The sequence below is a fragment of the Hyaena hyaena genome, unplaced genomic scaffold, assembly GCF_003009895.1.
Source record: "Hyaena hyaena isolate Hyena2069 unplaced genomic scaffold, ASM300989v1 scaffold_443, whole genome shotgun sequence".
NCBI lineage: Eukaryota > Metazoa > Chordata > Mammalia > Carnivora > Hyaenidae > Hyaena > Hyaena hyaena.
The window spans coordinates 961,622-979,783 of NW_024081075.1; the positions used below are offsets into that span (position 1 = coordinate 961,622).

The 18,162-nt window shown below is 59.7% G+C and overlaps 1 protein-coding gene across 3 annotated transcripts in view; it reads right to left on the reverse strand.

Annotated features, from left to right (window-relative positions):
* Positions 1-18,162, reverse strand: part of ACOT7 (acyl-CoA thioesterase 7) — a 100,039-nt gene that overhangs the window by 56,074 nt on the left and 25,803 nt on the right. For all 3 annotated transcript variants that reach the window (XM_039253275.1, XM_039253273.1, XM_039253274.1), the window contains exons 2-3: positions 9,169-9,286; positions 2,553-2,709 (exon numbers count right to left, since the gene is read on the reverse strand). In XM_039253275.1, coding sequence (XP_039109206.1) covers positions 2,553-2,709; positions 9,169-9,286 — 275 coding nt within the window. The remainder of the gene's footprint in view (positions 1-2,552; positions 2,710-9,168; positions 9,287-18,162) is intronic.

An 18,162-nucleotide genomic window follows, 5' to 3' on the forward strand; every position in this document is an offset into this window, starting at 1 on the left:
GGACAAGCGGCCGCAGACCTGCCCTCCCCTCCTGGACACGTGGGCAGACAGACACACGTCAGGACAGAGCGGGAGGCCTGGGGAGACACAGGGTCCCAGAATAAGAGAGATTCGCACGGATCCAAACGCGGAAAGACAGAGAGAGAGATGCATAGACGTGGCAACTGGAGAAAGAGAAAAGTGAGAGAGGGGGGCGCCTGGGTGGCTACGTCGGTTGAGCGCCCAACTTAAGCTCAGGTTAGGAGCTCGCGGTTTGTGGGTTCAAGTCCTGCATCAGGCTCTATGCTGACAGCTCAGAGCACGCAGCCTGCTTCGAATTTGGTGTCTCCCTCTCTCTGCCCCTCCTCTGCTTGTGTGTGCGCACTCGCTCTCTCTCTCAAAAATAAATAAACATTCAAAGAAAAAAAAAGAAAAGAAACGAGAAAGAGATCCGCAGTCTGGAGGCAGCTGGTCCTTCGGCAGGAGGCTGGGAGGCAAGGTGACCAAGCCGTGCAGAGAAGCCACGGCCTCAGGGCTCCGGGTGTGACTGCCCCCTTCCCGTGTTACAGGGGAGGCCTGAGGTCAGCCGGGGGGGACACCCGGGTCAGGGGCCCGTCACTCGCTTCTCCCAAGGCTCTGTCTTTGCAGAGCATGGGGGGGGGGTCACAAAGCCCGTCCCTCCGTCCCGCAAGGTGGACACCTGCCCCCCTCTCCTTGCCGCCGGTTTCCTCCGGCACAGGGCAGATGAGGCTCCGAGTGCCCACCCTGCAGGGAAGGAGCAGGGCTGAGGCTGAGGGGGCCCGGAGCCCGGGGGAGGCGCATTCTCGCTGGCGGGGGGGTAGGGGCTGCTCTCCCACCGACACGGCCCGGGTGAGCGCCTCCAGCCCCCACCACGGGGGGATCCCTCGGAAGTCAGGCAGAGCGTGTCGTTCCAGACAGAACCCTCCGTCAGCCTCCCGTCTCCGCACAGAACCGCACATCTCCCCGCAGCCTCTGCCGGTTTGGTGGCTCGTCCGCGCCATCATCCCCCACCCCCCCACGTTTGCTTGGGGCCGAGGAAAGCGGCCCGGGAGGGGGGAAGACAGGACCGTTTCCCTCGGAAGTTCTCGATCCAGGGCTGAGTTTCTCTACCTTGGCGCAAGGACAAGCCTTCGTGGTGGGGACCGTCCCGTGAACCCCTGGCCTCCTCGCGCTGGATGCCCGCAGCCTCGGGCCGACTGTGACTACCGACACCTGGGGCATGAGGGGCGCCGGGCCGGGGGTCCGCTGCCATGGAGCTGAGCTCCACTTCCGAAGTCAAGAACGCCCCTGGCCCCTGGCCTCTCCCCCGTTCGCCAACATCAATTCTGTTCCTCAGGGGCTCCTCTTGGGCCCAGTTTGGGACACGCCAGAAGAGGGGCTTCGATGACAGAAACGTGGAAGGCACGCCCCTGCCCCATTTTTGGTCACTGATTCCGTGCCACGCTGAGCAGCAGCACTGCTGGGATGGCCCCCGACGATGCCAGCCACCGCCCAGGAGAGGCGGCCTGGGCCACAGAGGGACGGGCCACAGCGAGAGAGCACGGGGACCCCAAGGCCCCGCTGTGAGAAGACAGTACCAGGAACCCCTTTCTGTGCCACCGCCTGAGGCATCCAAGGTCCCCCTGTGCCAGAGCTGCAACAGGGCCTGGGCCACAAACACGGGGCGCAGGGTGCTGGCCGCTCCCCGACCCCAGGCCTGGCGCTGAACCGTGCCCTGGGCCGTGGCTGGGCCTGCTGGGGTCACCGGGGCGCTCCAGGCCCAGGGGGAGGGGACGCCTGAGCCCCTTAAGCCCCTTAAAGTGCTCTGAGCACAGCACCCGGCAGGTGACCCCGGCTGAGGAAGGGGCGAGGGGGGAGAAGGGGCGAGGGGGCATCAGGGCCCAGGCAGCTCCTGCCTCCACAAGCTGCACGGACTGTCCTCTGCGCGGGAGGACAGGGTGGTCTGGGCCAGGGCGGGGACAGCGATGGACAAAGGGGCCTGCCCTCCTCTCAGCAGCCTGGTTATAAAAAGCAGCAGCGACTGCAAACCAGAGCCACGCTCCCCTGCAGAGGATGAAAAGGGTTTCCATGGTTACCACCCTGAGAAAGAGAATATTCAGATCAAACCGGAGTCAAAGGTTCGCCCAGTGAGCTTTCGGCCTAAGGCTGGTATGCAGGGGTGGGGGTGGCGCAGGACACTCCCCCTTACAGGGAAGGCCCAGGAAGGGGGTGGGGGGCGACCCCAGGGACCCCAGGTGGGTGGCTCGTGCCCTCCCAGCCCCCTGCCCCGGAGGGGCCGGTCGCCAGGCCACCAGGCCGGGAAGGCAGGATGGCCAGTGGCTGCCCCCGCAGGGCCGGGGCTGGAATCCTGCTCCAGGCACGTGCTCTTGGGCTCGCTGCTTATAACTCGGCTCTGTCTGCGAAACGAGGATGGCAGAAGTGCCTGCCCACAGGTGGGCTGAGAATTCAGGGAGGTCATTCACAGACAGCTTCAGGACCGGCCCCTGGTGCCGGGTCACATGAGCTGCGGCCACCTACGTACCGTCGTCGGGGAGACGTGATGTGCAAGTTACCTGTGAGGATGTTTTCAGACATCACGTCGACCTGGACTTCCACGGAATGCTTGGAGGTGTAGGTGATCTCCGCACTGACATGCGCCACCTCGCCGATGCACATGGGCGACAGGAAGTCCGTGCGCTCGACCCGGGCCAGGGCAGCCACGCAGCGCTCCTGCAGAGAGACCAGAGACGGGTCACCCGGTCACCCGCAGGGCAGGCCCTGCCCCTGGAGGGGCTCCTGACTTCGCCTTCCTTCCTTCCCACTGGGAAAGCGATGCCATTTTCCGACACCACACTTTCCTGATTGCAAAACCACAGGGGACGCGGGAATGCCCGGTGGGAACAGACACTCTCGACACGATCGCTAATGGGATTCTCTGAGCGGCCACGGCTACAAGTGGCGTCTTTCTTTTTTCTAAACTTTCTACAAAAGACGTCTGTTACTTGCATAATGAAAGGTAAAAAAAAAAAGATATACTCATCTTGGAACGTTTAGGAAATACGGAGAGGTAGACAGAAGAGGGGAAATCGCTCCTCCCATCTGAAGAGAACCCAGCTTTCTATTTTGAGGATGGAAAGGCTCTTCTCCCTAAGAATGGGCCCTTACTGGCTCACGTGCTGTTAGCCTCCTACAGACACGCGAAAACAGAGAGACGTGTCCGCAAAGTGCCCTTATTCTCACTCAACACTCGGGAGAATAAGCTGGCTGCATTACAACCAGGGCCCTGCAAGCACTGTTCTCTTAGTTAAGGTTTATTTATCCTTCACACAGGCAACCCCTTCGCAGGACTCAAAATTCCGAAGGGTACACGGGGCACCAGGTCAGCCTCACGTCCCCCGTCCCCAGCCACCCAGGGCATCCCACGGTAACGGATCGGCGCGGCCACGGAAGACACCCACGCCTGGAGTGCCATCTGCAGGGCACACACAGACTACTGTGGGCTCGCTCTCTGCCAGACGTGACAGACTTGCTCCTTCTTGCGCGCGGCACGCGGCCTGTGATTGACGTTTCACGCCGCTGCAAAGTATGGGTATGGGCAGAGAGAATGGAATATTCCTCTGTTAGAGATATGGGTCAACACCAATTGTTTGTTGTTGTTTTTTTATTCACTCTTCTCCAATGAAGTTTTTATTTATTTTTTTAAAGCTTATTTATTTGTTTTTTAACGTTTTATTTATTTCTGAGAGAGAGAGAGACAGCATGAGCAGGGGAGGGTCAGAGACAGAGGGGGAGACACAGAATCTGAAACGGGCTCCAGGCTCTGAGCTATCAGCAAGAGCCCGAGGCGGGGCTCGAACCCACGAACTGTGAGATCATGACCTGAAGTCGGACGCTCAACCGACTGAGCCACACAGGCGCCCCTGTTTATTTATTTTGAGAGAGAGAGAGGAGAGAAAAAGAGAGAGATCACAAGTGGGGAGGGGCAGAAAGAGAGGGAAAGAGAGAGAATCCCAAATAGGCTCTGTGGGGCTCAAAGTTGCGAACCGAGAGATCACGACCTGAGCCAAAATCATGAGACATTTAACTGACTGGAGCTACCCAGGCGCACCCCCCCCCCAATTATTTCTTTTTAGAAATGATCCCGTGATGGATTCACTTAGGTGTTTTTCAGCACCGGGGACTGTGGCCCAGGCCGAAGGGACACACACTCTGGTGCGTGTTCCCAGAGCTCCTCCCAAAAGGACAGCAGCGTGTGACGCGGCCGTGGCGCCTCCCAGTGCTCGTGCGGAGAACCACTTACTTCTCGTCTGTGCCGGTGTCAGAAGAGGGGGACTTCAGACCCTCACCGAGCACCTCTCCCACTTCCTGCCAGAAACCAAGCGTCTCTTCCAGAACGCGGAGCACAGGTGTGGCTGCCCCCAGGCTGGGCGGGGGGCAGGGAGGGGGCGATGGGGCTCACTTTTGAGAGCCTGGCCAGCGGGGCCTGCAGGCGCTGGTACTCGCCTTCCCAGTTACCCCTCACAGGGACCCCCGTCCAAGGGCGGGTGACGTTAAGCTTGCAGGTGACGGTCACTTTGAGCCCTGGTGGCACCACTCGCGGCACCGTGCCAGAATCCACCTGCTGCCTTGCAAGCGTGCGGACTCGCTGCCCCACCTCAAACAGACAGGACCTGCCTCCCTGGGAGGGACGGTCAGGGAACCTCCACCCTCACCCCTCCCAGGCGAGTCTCAGGGACACGGGGGTCGGGGTTCCTCCAGCGTCTGTTCCTATAAACGCCAGAGTCAGGTGTCAGCAAGACAGGGGCCGGGGCGATGGGAAAGGTCCTGGGGCTAAGCCGGGGCTACTCTGATCTGCACTCGCCCCCTAAGTCACAGGGATGTGAAAACCACATGCGCCCCTAGGTAGACTTCTGTGGCTGCAGCACCACCCACTGGTAGAAAGCTGGAAAGACACACGCTAAGCTGAGCAGGACAGGAGCGAAGGCCCTGCCTCTGGGCCGCGTGCTGGAATTATCCGGAGCTGTTTGCAAGACCCGGATTGGAATGAAACCGGGTACCTTCACGGGAGAGTGGGTAAGCTCTGGCACGGACACACTGGCGCGCAGGTAACATACATGCATATAGACTCATCATTTCTAATGGAAATGCAGCCTATTCTTACATCTGTCCACATCGAAACCTTGAGTGGACCTGAGCTCTCTCACGGCCACAAAAGCATCCCGTCACCCACAGTACAGGGCCCCCCTTGTCCACGGGGGATTCCTCCCAAGACCCCCACTGGAAGCCTGACACCGCGGGTGGTCCCGAACCCTATATGTACTGCTTCTCCCCCACCCCCACCCCCATGATAAAGTTCTACGTTCGACACACTAATAAAACAGAACAACTGTAACAATGTGCTGTAATAAAGCCACCTGAACATGGCCTCTCTCTCTCTTAGTGTGTTTCTTCCAGGGACCATGTGAGATGAGAAAATGCCTGTGTGACGAGATGCAGGAGGTGAGTGAGGTGGGCAGGTGACACAGCGTTAGGCTGGTGTCTGACGGAGCATCACAGTGATGGTCATCTGCTTCTGGAGCATGGGTAAACCAGGGTAACGGACCGCAGATGGGGCGGGGCGGGGGGTGCCTTGTGCGCCATTCCGGGGAGTGAGAGTGAGTCGGCGCGCCTGCCCTCAGCCTGCGTTCCGTTCGGATGACAAACCGGGCAATGCCACCCGGTGGCGGGGGCTCTGGGGGGGGGGGGGTTGGGGACAGGGGCGGCCTCCCCACAGAGGGCGCTGAGGCATGAAAGAAAGGTAGATATGGGGCGTGTCCACCCCAGGTAGAGGGGAGGACAGGCTGGACTGTGCAGGGGTGGGGGCGGGAGGGGGGAAGCAGCAGGAGGCACAAGCAAAGGTCAGCAGGGCCTATAGGGCCAGGTGAGGAACGGAGAGGCGAAGGGGGCGAGCAGACTGGCTCACGCTTCAGGGCTGTGCGAACTCCTAGTGGAGGCACTTACGTTCCCCTCCAGGAGCCAGAACACTGGCAGAGTGACCCGGGAGGCTACAGAGAGAGGTCAGGAATGCCGTCAACACACACCTGGCCCAGGGAACCCTCAGGCCTGGCACGGGGTCAGGAATGCTGGCAACACGCACCTTGCCTGGCAGGATGCCCAGCAGTGGCCTCACAGCTGCTCTCCTGGGTTAGAAGGCCACTTCTCATGGGCCTGGAGCTTGGTTCTAAAGGACAGAACGAATGTCTATGGGGCAGCCGCTCTGGAGCCTTCCCCGGGCAGGGTGGGCAGCCTAAGAGACGGGTGCGCTGCTTGCGGACTCTACCGGAGGCCGGACTCCACGCAGGGGCAACGTGACTGGGAGCTGGTGTCCAGGCAGCTAGCAGGGTGCTGGGCCCGCCTCGAGTATTCCGTAAAGAACAGGTATGACCCATTCAAACTACGCACCGATGAACACCTGGGTTGGGTCTGAGGTCCTCCAAACGGCACACACCGCTGGCCACCCATGCCTCGGACACACCCCTGCAGCTGCCTGCTTAGAGCAGGAGGGGCGGCCCAGCCTGGGAAGTGGCCACGAACCTTCTGATTAGCAGCTACCCCAGGAAGTTGGCCTCTGCCATGCTCCCAAAGGCGGCTGGCACCACGCTGCCTGCTGAGCTCAGGTGCCCAGAAAACCACGGGGGCAGGGGGTGGGGAGGCTCCTGAGTGACCACAGGGCTTTGGGCCAGGACGGCAGCTTCAGAAGCAGAGCCAGAAAGAACAGCGCTGGGCCCAGGGCTCAACTCCCAGCTCTGTCGCTCACTAGCTCTTGGCCTTGTAAAATACAGAAATAAATGGTGTCGGCAGCCTGATACCAGGATTCAAGGGGATGATACGTGGAGGGAGGGCTGAGCCACCCCTCAGGGACTGGTGGGGATCAAACGTGTGAGCGAGAGGGTCCAGGAAGGGTTAGCTCCTATCACTGCCACTGTTTGAGCCACACCTGCCCCCACGTCCACTCGGGCCGCCCTCAGCTGACGCCAGGTTAAAGGACGCTGCTCTCTGTGATCTTGTAACTTTTCTAGGTCTCTAGTCCTCACCTACAAAGTGGGGCTGAGAAGATGGCTGGGAAGACTCCATAGAAGGTCAGGCACAGGGCGCGGTCACTGGCGCACACAAGTGCGTATTAAACGGGGTTCTCCAGAGGATGACCGCTCCACACACGCTCTTTTGGCAATGAGCAGGTGGCCCGTGGTGGTCCACAGTGTCCCAGGCCGCCGCCCAGATGCGGATCGTCCAGCAGGGACCCACCAAACCAAAGTCCCTCCCTTCGTGGGGCTTACACCCTAACGGGCTGGGAAAGAGGGTGAGCAGACCAAAGATAAATGAGCAAATCACACAATGTTCCAGAAATGGCTGGGAGCAAGGTGGGGGCTGGTCGTCCGGGAGGGCCTGAATGGAGGTCATATTTACACAGGGACTGGAAGGAGGGGAGGGGGGCGTACAGCTATCTGGAGGAAGAACAGCCCTGACAGGGGGAAGAGGCAGTGCAAAGGCCCAGGGGTAAGAACACACCAGCCGGTCAGCAGGAGGCCCAGTGTGGCCCAAGGGAGAGCTGAGGGGAGGGCACGGGAGCCGTGCTCAGATCCGGAATTCGCCAGCAGCTGGAGCCAACAGGAGGAGGTGCCAGTGAGAAGGGGGCCACTGAGCGTGAGTGATGGATGCCCCAGAGGTCGCTTACGGAGGAGAGGGAGACTGTGGGAGGAGCGGCCTGGGGACAGGTCCAGGGTGTCTTTTTGGCCCCGTCAAGGTCAAGGGGCCAGTTAAGCATCCAGGTGGAACCACAAGAGGCCCCCGGCCGGAAACAGAGCCCCAGGGCTACACGATGGTACTAAAGGCACTAACTGGGTGAAATCTCCCCGAGGGAGACTCAGAGCCCCAGAGAAGCCCTTCAGGGGTCAGCATCAGCCCCCATGCCAGCGTCCAACCACCTGGGGCCCACATGCCCCCCCCCCGGGCCTGGAACTTGTCACTCATCCTGGTCCCCCAGCCCAGAGGCGTCTCCAAGCCATCAGGTCCCGACTGTCCCTCCTGCACCCCCAGGCTCACTCCAGGGAGCGCAAGAGGAGAAGCAGGGGCTCAAAGCACAGGTTCAAGGCCTGATTCATGGTCCAGACCTGCCCCGTACCTCCCCATGTGGCCTCGGGAAAGTAGGTGCCCTCCCTGTGCCTCTACTTCCTCACTTGTGCAATGGGGGTAATAGGGGTGTCATGAGGATCATGAGCGGAAGCACTTCAGAGCTTTGCAAAACATTAGGCACTTACTGACTGGCAGCAGTTACACAGACCCTCGCCACTCACGTGGCCTCCCAAGGCCCCCCTCCCCGTCTGCCCCCCTCCCTGAGGTTCTCCTTCCAGGGTCCAGCCTCGCCCGCCAGGCCTGCCGCGGGGACCCTCACTGTCTGTCCCAGCCCCCCAGCCACCCAGCCCCAGGCCCACCCTCCCCACGGCCAGCAGAGGGCGTGCTCTGGTAGTGGCTGGGTGTGCCCCAGAACTCCAAGGGCACCTGAACAAATCCAGTCTCCTAGCCAGGCGGGCGAGCTCCTCCTTCACAGGGTGCCAGTGTCCACCCAATAACACATCCACCCCGGCCTGCCCCATTACACGCACGCACACAAGTGCTGCTCTCGTATTCCCCACCACGCGCCTCCCCCACGCCAGCATTCCTTCCTCCTGTCACACGGCAGGTGGCTGGCCAAGGCCCACGGGGTGACACAGAGGCCATGGCTTCCTCTGGTGCCGCATCTCTGCTGGCCCCCAGGTGGCAGTGTGGCGCAACACAGACCCCCTTCCCCAAGCCAGGCGGCTGGCTGGCCTCTGGAAGAAATACTGGGTTCCTTGGGGCTGGAGGGATGGCAGGAGGTGATGCCCCAAAGCCCCCCCACCCCCCGCCTTGAAGGCCCAAAACCAAGACTTTAAAGAGGAAGAGTTTAAGGTAGCTCTCAGCTGGGTGTCAGCTCACACTGGCTGTCCCCTGTCCTCCCTCGCTGGGCCCCAAACCAAGCAACTCACCCAGGACTTCCGGAAATCCCCAAGGCCCAGGGAGTGAAGGAGGGAAAAACCCAAGAGTGGTGCCGTGCTGCATATAGAGGGACACCAGGCCTCCTGGGCCCTGGAACCTTCCATGCAGACTGTGTGACGGCCCCCAGACACTTACCCCATTCTGGCTGTTACAGTGCCGGGTGCTGATGATGGCCCCGGCCTCCTCGATCATCTTCAGGATGGTTCCGCCATGCACATTGCCAGCCACGTTGGCATCATCCGGCCGCATGATCCTAGGCAGAGGGGAGGGAAGCAGGATGAAGCCCCTGAGAAGGACGGCACTCATGAACAGCAACAACCCGGGGTGAGAGGGTCCTCCAGAGAGACCAATGGCTTCCAAAGAAGGAAAAAGAACTTTCTGTGAGTTTGGTCAGGGTGGGCTGCTGATCCGACAGCCCCAGACAAGAGGCTGCCGGGTCCTGTTTCCACGGGAGGGAGGAGGGCAGAGAGCAGGACTCCATCCCCTGCACCAGCCGAGAAGGGGTGACAGCGGGGACCTTTGGCAGAGGCGGCAAGGTGGTGGCATGGCTGTTGGGAGTTCCCAGCATGCCTGCCCCTCCTGCTTCCCAGGCTCCCCAACGACCAGCAGGGCTGACTGAGCACGAGGACACAGGCTGTGACCCCTTGGACGGCGGACAAGTTGCCGGGACCGCTATCAGGAGTCCCAGGGGGGCCGGCTGCCCTGAGAACCGGGAACAAGTCAGGGCCCCGAGACTCCTGTCAGCAGGTGAGCACCTGTCACCTCCCGCCCCCTGAGCTCAGGGGCGACTGAAGGGGCTGACTCCCTGAGGCTGAATGCTGGGAGCGCCCCAGGGTCAGGGACAACTGAAATGCCACCTTGTTTCCCCAAAGAAGAAAAACCGCATGCGTGCTGTGGGCAGCCAGTGGTAGGGAAGCTCCAAAAATTCTCTGGAATCCCAAGAAGCCCACTTGGTGCTCCTAGAGGCGGCCACCCCGGCCAAGCTGGCGCTTTCCCAAACCACCGTCAGGCTAATGACACCTGCCTCTGCCACCAGCCTCGGGCCTGGAGACACAGATGGGTGAGAGCACATGCCACGTTCGGCGTGCCCACCACCCACCCAGGCTCACCCAGCGTGGCCCCCGGGGCCAGCAGCCTCGGCTCTGGGCCCCAGAGCTCTGACAGCTCTGCTCAGTAGCTCGGTCTACAGTCAGACCTACTCCGATATCGCTCCTGGCTCCCGCTCCTCCCAGCTGGGGTGAGCTGGGCGACCCACCCAAACTCTCATTCCTGCACTTCCTGGTCTTTAAAATGGGCGTAATAACTGAACCACTGCACTTGACCGTGGGAGGACTAGATTGCGAGAGATAATGCAGAGAACAAGCCCGGCCAAGGTGCTGGCACACGCCCAGTACAATAAACGTTCCCCAGGACTATTCTTCCCTCTGAGTGAATATTTAGCCAGCCTAATCCAAGGAGGTCAGAAGCCATGAGACAGAGCTGGAAATGAGCTCTCGGCAAATGAGCACAGACATCCTGGGGTGACGGCAGACTGCTGCCCACCCCAAACGGGACCCTCTCCTCCTGGGGCAGAGCCGGCTCTGTGAACCGAGGCCCAAGCAGGCCACCTGGACTTCTCACGCTGTCTCACCGGCTTGCGACAGCAGTCACAGTAACCTGCATGGTGGCCAGGGGAACCCCAGGGCACAGGAAAGAAGCTTCGCTTGGCTTCTCAGACATTTGTTTAAAACTATTTTCTTGAGTCAATTCAAAATGGACAAGGACATGAGTGTAAGACCGGAAACCATGAACACAGCCTTACGGGAAGCTCCTTGATGTCAGTCTCGGTGGTGGCGTTTTGGATCAGACGCCAAAATCAAAGGCAACAAAAGCAAAAGTAGATATATAGGACCGCCTCAATGTAAAAAGTGTCTGAGCTGCAAAGTAAATCACCAACAAAACGAAAAGCCCTGGGGCGCCTGGGTGGCTCAGTCAGTTAAGCGGCTGACTTCAGCTCAGGCCATGATCTCACGGTTCGTGGGTTCAAGCCCCGCGTCGGGCTCTATGCTGACAGCCAGTTCAGAGCCTGGAGCCTGCTTCGGATTTTGTGTCTCCCTCTCTCTCTGACCCTCCCCTGCTCACGCTGTCTCTCTCTCTCTCTCTCAAAAATAAATTAAAAAAAAAAAAACCAAAAAGCCCAGAATGGGAGAAAATCTTGGCAAATCCTGTATCTAAGCGGTTCAGGTCCAAAATACACAGAGTTCACACAATTCAACAGCAGGAAAAAAATAAATCTAATTTTAAAATGGGCAAAGAGGGGTGCCCGGCTGGCTCCGTCAGTGGAACACCCACCTCTTGATCTCATGGGTCGTGAGTTCAAGCCCCACGTTGGGCATGGAGCCTACCTAAAAAAATAAATAAAAAATAAAAAAGAGGCAAGGACACTGACTAGACATTTCTCTAAAGAAGACATACAGATGGCCAACAGGTACATGGAAGGGTGTGGAACACCACTCATCGTCAGGGAAAGGAGTATCAAAACCACAATGAGAGATCACTGTTAGAACAGCTATTATCCAAACAACAAGAGAGAACCCGTGTTGGCGAGAATGTGGAGAAAAAGGAACCTTCTCTTGGTGACTGGTGCTAAGAGTGCAAACTGGTGCAGCCAGTGTGGGAAACAGTGCGGAGGCTCATCAGAAAACCAAAGCCGGAACCATGATATATATGATCCTGCAATCCCACTTCTGGGTTTTTACCCCAAGGGAACACAAACATTAGCTCGAAAAGCTATGGGTGTGCAGCACAGTGGTCAACACAACGGCCGAGGCGCTGCCACATCGATGGATGAATGGATAAAGCTGACGCAGGGCATGGAAATACAGTGGAACACTACTCAACAGTAAAAAATAAGGAAATTCTGTCATTTGTGACAACACAGAGGGACCCGGAGGGCACTATGCTGAGTGAAATAAGTCAGGGACAGAAAGACAACTACGGTCATGATCTCCCTGACACGTGGAGTCAACAAAAATGGAACTAGGAGAGGGAACAGACTGAACGAGGTCCAAAGACACAAATCTCCACTGTGAGAGAAATAAGTCCCGGGGGCACACGCCCGGCCCGGTGACCATCGTTAACAGTTTTGGTGTGTTTTTTTTTTTAAGTATGAGTTAAGAGGTAGTCAATTTAAAGAACAAAACTATTGGGGATGCGTGGATGGCTCAGTTGGTTGAGCGTCCAATTTTGGCTCAGGTTATGATCTAAAGGTTTGCGAGTTTGAGCCCCGCGTCGGGCTCTGTGCTGACAGCTCAGAGCCCAGAGCCTGCTTCAGATTCTGTGTCTTCTTCTCTCTCTGCCCCTCCCTGGCTCACGCTCTGTCTCTCTCTCTCAAAAACAAACATTTAAAAAATTTTTTAAGTAAACATTAAAAAAAAAACCCTACTGTTATCAACCTCTTTCCTTTGTAATCGTTTTCAACTTACTAAAGGACAGACGCTCCTTTCCCCACAGAGAGGCTGGTCCTTCTGCGGGCATAGGTACCGCAGAGGCCGCAGGAGGCATGGGCTGGCCGGGGAGAGCAGAGCCCCTGGGCTCTAGGGCGCTGGGGAAACCCAGCCTTTCCCCTCGGCCTTCGCCCTGCCTGTCTGTAGAGCACAGCTGTACCCGCCACTGCTGACCCACAGCAATGCGGCACGACCCGGGAGACGGGCAGAAGGGGAAGTGCTCACATCCGGCGGGCACTGAGTTAGACACTGATAAGGAAGCAGCCGAGACAGGAGGCTGGAGACAGTCGCTAGACCTGCGACCCTGTGAGTCCCCAGTCGCCCCACGCCATCAGCGTCCGGCGGCCCAGGACCCTGGGCATAAATTGGAAGTAAATGCCAGGAGCTCAGACAACACATTTTAGGCACGAAAGCTCACTGGGACACCTGCTGTCCCCCACCCTTCCTGGCCACCCTGCACCAAGCACCGACCTACTTCCCCAGGCCAGCTGGCCAGACACAAACCTCCCTCCACTGGACCCGATCCTGCCCCGGCACTCTGCAGTTACTGCGAGCCCAGCTCACTCCTCAGTCCCCTGGGCCCGAAGTGGCCCCCACTGCTCAGGAGCTGCCGGGCACAACTGTCTTCCAAGACCCCTGGCACACCGGTGTTCACTCCCTTAGGGCCTTCCTCCCCAGCTCACTCCCCCCAGGGCTCTCCCCGCCGATGGCCTGGTCACCCCCAGGCAGAGTGAGGGCAGCCAGAACATGTGGTCCCTCATCCAAGCTTTTGTTTCCCCATTTTTTTTTTAAAGTTTATTAAATTTATTTATTTTGAGAGACAGAGAGAGAGCAAGTGCGGGAGGAGCAGAGAGAGAGAGAGACAGGATCTCAAGCAGGCTCCGCACCACCAGCGCAGAGCCCGATGGCGGGGCTCAAACTCACCAACTGTGAGATCATGACCTGAGCTGAAATCAAGAGTCGGGCACTTGTAACTGACCGAGCGACCCAGGCGCCCCTGTTTTCCCATTTTTAAGGCAGACACGGGTATGAAAAGTACTTCTCTCTCCTCTTCGCTCTTAGAGCTTCCAGTGGAGCAAGCACGATGCCAAGCGGCACTGACCACGGGCGCCTGGTTGGGGAGAGTTCTCTGCATGTGCCCATCGCCCTCCTGGATCCCGCTGATCCTGCTGCCTCAAGGGTCCTCTTCTTACGCAGGAATCTAGTTCCCAGCCGCCTGCTCAGACCTGCCAGGGCCTCTCTCATCTGAAGAAGAAAGACTCGGTGCACCAGTGAGGAGCTGGAGGGCCTCAGGCATCTGGAACAGTCTCCGGGTCATGTGCAGCAGCCCCTGCCAAACCACGGCTGTCAGCCAGGCACACCTGGGCCTGCCCACCACCCTACCTGGACCAGCCTGTCCCAGCCACACCCGACCCATGCTCTGGGAGGAAAGGGCACGCATCCACGAATGGGGGTGGGAATAAGTGGACACGGCCTCATGGAGGGCAGCCCGGCATCACCAAACTCCAGATGCGCAGTCGTGCCCCGATCCGGCAAGTCCCCCTGTAGGGGTGCATCCTATCGATGTCTCCGAAGAGGAGTAAACCAGTCTGTTCCCCTCTGCCTTCCGCGTAGCCGGCCTCACAGCAGACACCTTGAGGGCAGGCCCCATCCCAGTTCCTTGGCTCCACACAGAGCTTTTACACTGGGTTGAACGGTGTCCCCCAAAAGATATGTTCAAGCTCTAGCTCCCAGAACCCGCAAAGGGGGCCGTATTTAGACATGAGTCTTTGCGGGGACGCCTGGATGGCTCAATTGGTTAAGAGTCGACTTCAGCCCAGGTCGTGATCTCATGGCTCATGGGTTCGAGCCCCATGTCAGGCTCTGTGCTGACAGCTCAGAGCCTGGAGCCTGTCTTCAGATTCTGTGTTCCTCTCTCTCTCTCTCTTTCTCTCTCTCTCTGCCCCTCCCCCGCTCATGCACAAGTTCTCTCTCAAAAATAAATAAAACATTTAAAAAGTCTTTTAAAAATAAAAAAGGGGTCTTTGCAAATGTAATCAATTAAGATGAGGTCATCAGGGTGTGTGTCCTAATCCAGCACAAATAGTGCCCTTTAGGAAAGGGGGAAAAGCAGGGGCGCCTGGGTGGCTTGTCGGTTAAGCTTCCGACTTTCGCTTAGGTCATGATCTCGCGGTTTGTGGGTTCGAGCCCCGTGTCGGGCTCTGTCTGACTGCCAGCTCAGAGCCTGGAGCCTGTGACTCCCTCTCTCTCTGACCCTCCCCTGCTCACGCTGTCTCTCTCTCTCCTAGAAATAAATAAATAAATAAATAAATAAATAAATAGGAAAGGGGTAAATGCAGACACACAGGGGAGCAGGCAGAGACGCGGAATGATGCATCTACAAGCCCCCAGGGACGCCATATGCAGGACACTCACTCACACTGGGGAGTGGGACAGAAGATGGCAGGGAGTGACACGGACGAGCCCACAGGACCGGCAGGAGTGGCAGCCGCCCGGGGGCGCCACAGGGCCTGGGTCAGCCTCTCTGATTCTCACCCAAACACGTCAGTGCTACGAGGTAACGCTGCTGCGGGGGGCCGCGGTCACGGGGTGGGGACGCCTGCTTCCCTCCCCCACAGTGAGAGCTCCACTAGCTCTGAGGGAGAAGCGGCAGGCAGCACCGAGCGCAGCCAGATTTCCAGGACAGATGAAGACCTCTCAGGCCTGCCCCGAAGACAGCCAGAGCCTGCGGCGGCTCAGGTGGGGACACGCAGGGCAGCCAGGGCTCAGGACACCTCACAGGCTGGGCCGGAGGTCCCTTCTAAATGAAGCTCCAACTAGAGAGGCAATGACGGGCGTCCTGAGCAGGGTCCTGAGCAAGGTGCCTCTGCCTTGACCTTGCCCGCAGCAGCAGCTTTCAAGCTTCCTTCGTGCTCAGCGCAGGGAGACCCGGAAGAGCGGGGGTTGCCTTGCCCATGGCACGTGTGGGCACCTCATGTTTCCAGGGGGGCCTCTGCCAACCAGAAGTCCGAGTGACACTGCTCATCCTCTCCAATGTGCTGCTCCAGCCCCAGAGCCCCCACCACAGTCCCTACAAGAGGCAAGGGGGGGGAAATGGCTGGCCAGGGAAAGTCCCTGGGGCTCTTTCAAGACCCAGAGCAGGCATGGGGGGACGAGGGCGCCAATCACACCGAACACCCAGGCTCACACTTGGGCTGGGACAGGGGAATGACCCAGGAGAAGGCTCCCGGGGTAGTCGCGCACCAGCACTCACTGGTCATGAGAATCCAGAGCCCCTGGGGGCTGAGCAGTGCCCAGCCCAACCACGGAACCCCGCCCAGCCACGGAACCCTGCCACGGAACCCCGCCCAACCCCACCAACCCCAGAACCGGCTGGCAAGAGAAAGAAACACTGTTGCCATCATCCCTGGGGCTCCATGCAGGAGGGACAAGGCTGAGCCCCACAGCTCCCATCTTCCGGGAACCCAGGGTTTGACCCTGCCAGGCCCTCAGGTCCCCAGGTGGTCACACAGAGGCTGGACTTCCTGTCCCAGCCTCCGTTAACCACCTCACGTCCCGAGTCAGCAAGAACCGGGCCAGGCACAGCTGTCCCCGGCCACAGGAAGGGGTTGCGTCCTCTCTACCATCAGACCCCTTCAAAGGGCCCCCAGATGGCCCGTCTGCTCCGGTGGCCCCCATAAGAGAAGGGGGCAGACGCGACTTGGCGATACCTGCTTATCTGGGAAGCCATGCCTGCCAGTTCGTCCCGGATCCCGGGCCTGGAGAGAGGCAGGGTGGCTAGCGGCGGCCGCACACCCACCCTTCCCCACCAGAATCACCATCCCAACCCCCGCCACACTCGCCACACTCAGCTGCCCAATCTAACCAGGAAGACTCTATCAGAAGCCCGCTGTCATAGCAACCACACTTTGTAAATAGCGACAGCTGAGAAGTACGTCTTCCAGTATCCTGTTGCTGTGTCCGAGATCAAGAAGTCACAGGTACCTCTCTGGGAAGCCTCTGGGGGGCCGAAGGCACGGGCAAACGCCCACCCAGCCTTTCTCAGCAGAGGCTGGGCCCCGGGCCTGGACCCACTGCAAGCCTTCTGAGCCTCCCAAGATGCAGACGGGGGAGGAGGGTCTCAGGCCAGAGCGAGACCCACAGCAAGAGGTCACAGCTGGTGCAGAGCCCCGCATCCTGCTCAGATGGGCTGGCATCTGACACCTGTCCCCGAGGCCACCTCCCGAAGGTCTAGGGTCCAGGCGACCCGCCAGCTCTGCCAGCCCCAGGTCTCCCGTGGCCAACACCCCCTCCTGCCTCCACCGTCTCTGGTGCCAGGCTGCCAGCTGCCAGCGACAGACCTTCCGTCTCCCCTCCTGTCATTTGCTGGGCAAGCCATTGGAGTGGCCGAGGAGCACGTGTGACAGTGCAGCCCTGGGGGAGGAGGCTGGACATGTAACTCTTACCCCCGCGCCCCAGGCCACCCCCACACAAGGCCGCTTTCCCAGGGATCCCGCAGCCAGGGCGCTGGGCAGAGCACAGCCTCCGTCGTCGGGCAGGGTGACAGCCACCACAAATGAATGAAGCTGCCTGCAAGCCACCGGAGGGAGTCCTTCAGGAAAACTGCGGTCCTGGCGTGGCTCCCGGGCACCTCGCCTGCCGGGCGGCTCTGGCAGGTTCTGTGCTCGAGAGGTAGAACGAGGACAGAGCGGGCTGGGCCTGCCACTCCCCCTCACTCACAGCCGTCACAGGGGGCCCCCCAAAGTGCAGACAAATTATAGCTACAGGTCCAAGGACCAATGTCCCCAGTCTTCCCACCTTTACGTGAAGAGAGAGAGAAGGAAAATTCCAGATGGCCCAACGGCACAACCCCGGGCTCCACAAGGAGGCGGGGGCAGGAGGGGGCAAGGCTGCGCTCAGGGGAGGGGCTCTGCAGGGATGAGGGGGCTCGCTGGCCACACTCAAAATGTCTACCTGGAGGTGGAGTCAGAACAGAGTCTGGAAGGAAAACCTTCCCCCAAAGCCTCCCCCTCCCACACGGCCTGATGGGGGCCCTGGCACAACGGCAGCCCCCCCCCCCCACGGCCTCTCGGCTGTCCCTGCCCGTGCTTTACGCTCAGCGGAAATGACCCCGTTTGCAGGCAGGCCTGAGGACTATTCCTGGAGGACACAGCCCAGGGCCATCCCGCTCACTGCTGTGTCCCCAGCACCTGGCACCGGGCCAGGCACACAGCAAAGTGCCATGACTAGGTGTCAAATCCGGGGGTGAGCCAGTGTCTGGGAGGCAGAGCGGAAGGAGGCCCCTACCCCATCTGCCCTAGTTCCCCCCCCAGTCAGCCAGGTGCTCAGCACCTGGCCAGAAGCCCATCCCCCCTCCCACCTGCCCTACCCAGGGGAGCCTGACCCCGCTCCCCTCCCGCGGACCAAGAGGCCAAAAGCACTGCCCGCCAAGACCACTAAGGATGCAGCCAGCACGGTGGGGCCCGGGTGCCCACTACGAGGGCCGTGGGCTGGGTCTGCTCAAGCCCATCTATCACCTTCAGGTCAGAGAAAGGCCCCAAGGCCACGGGTGCCCACTGTGGCAGCGGGACATCCCCCAGCCACGTGTACAGGCACCACAGCCCTTCCCACCCCGCAACCACAACCAGGGCCCCCCAGGCAGCGC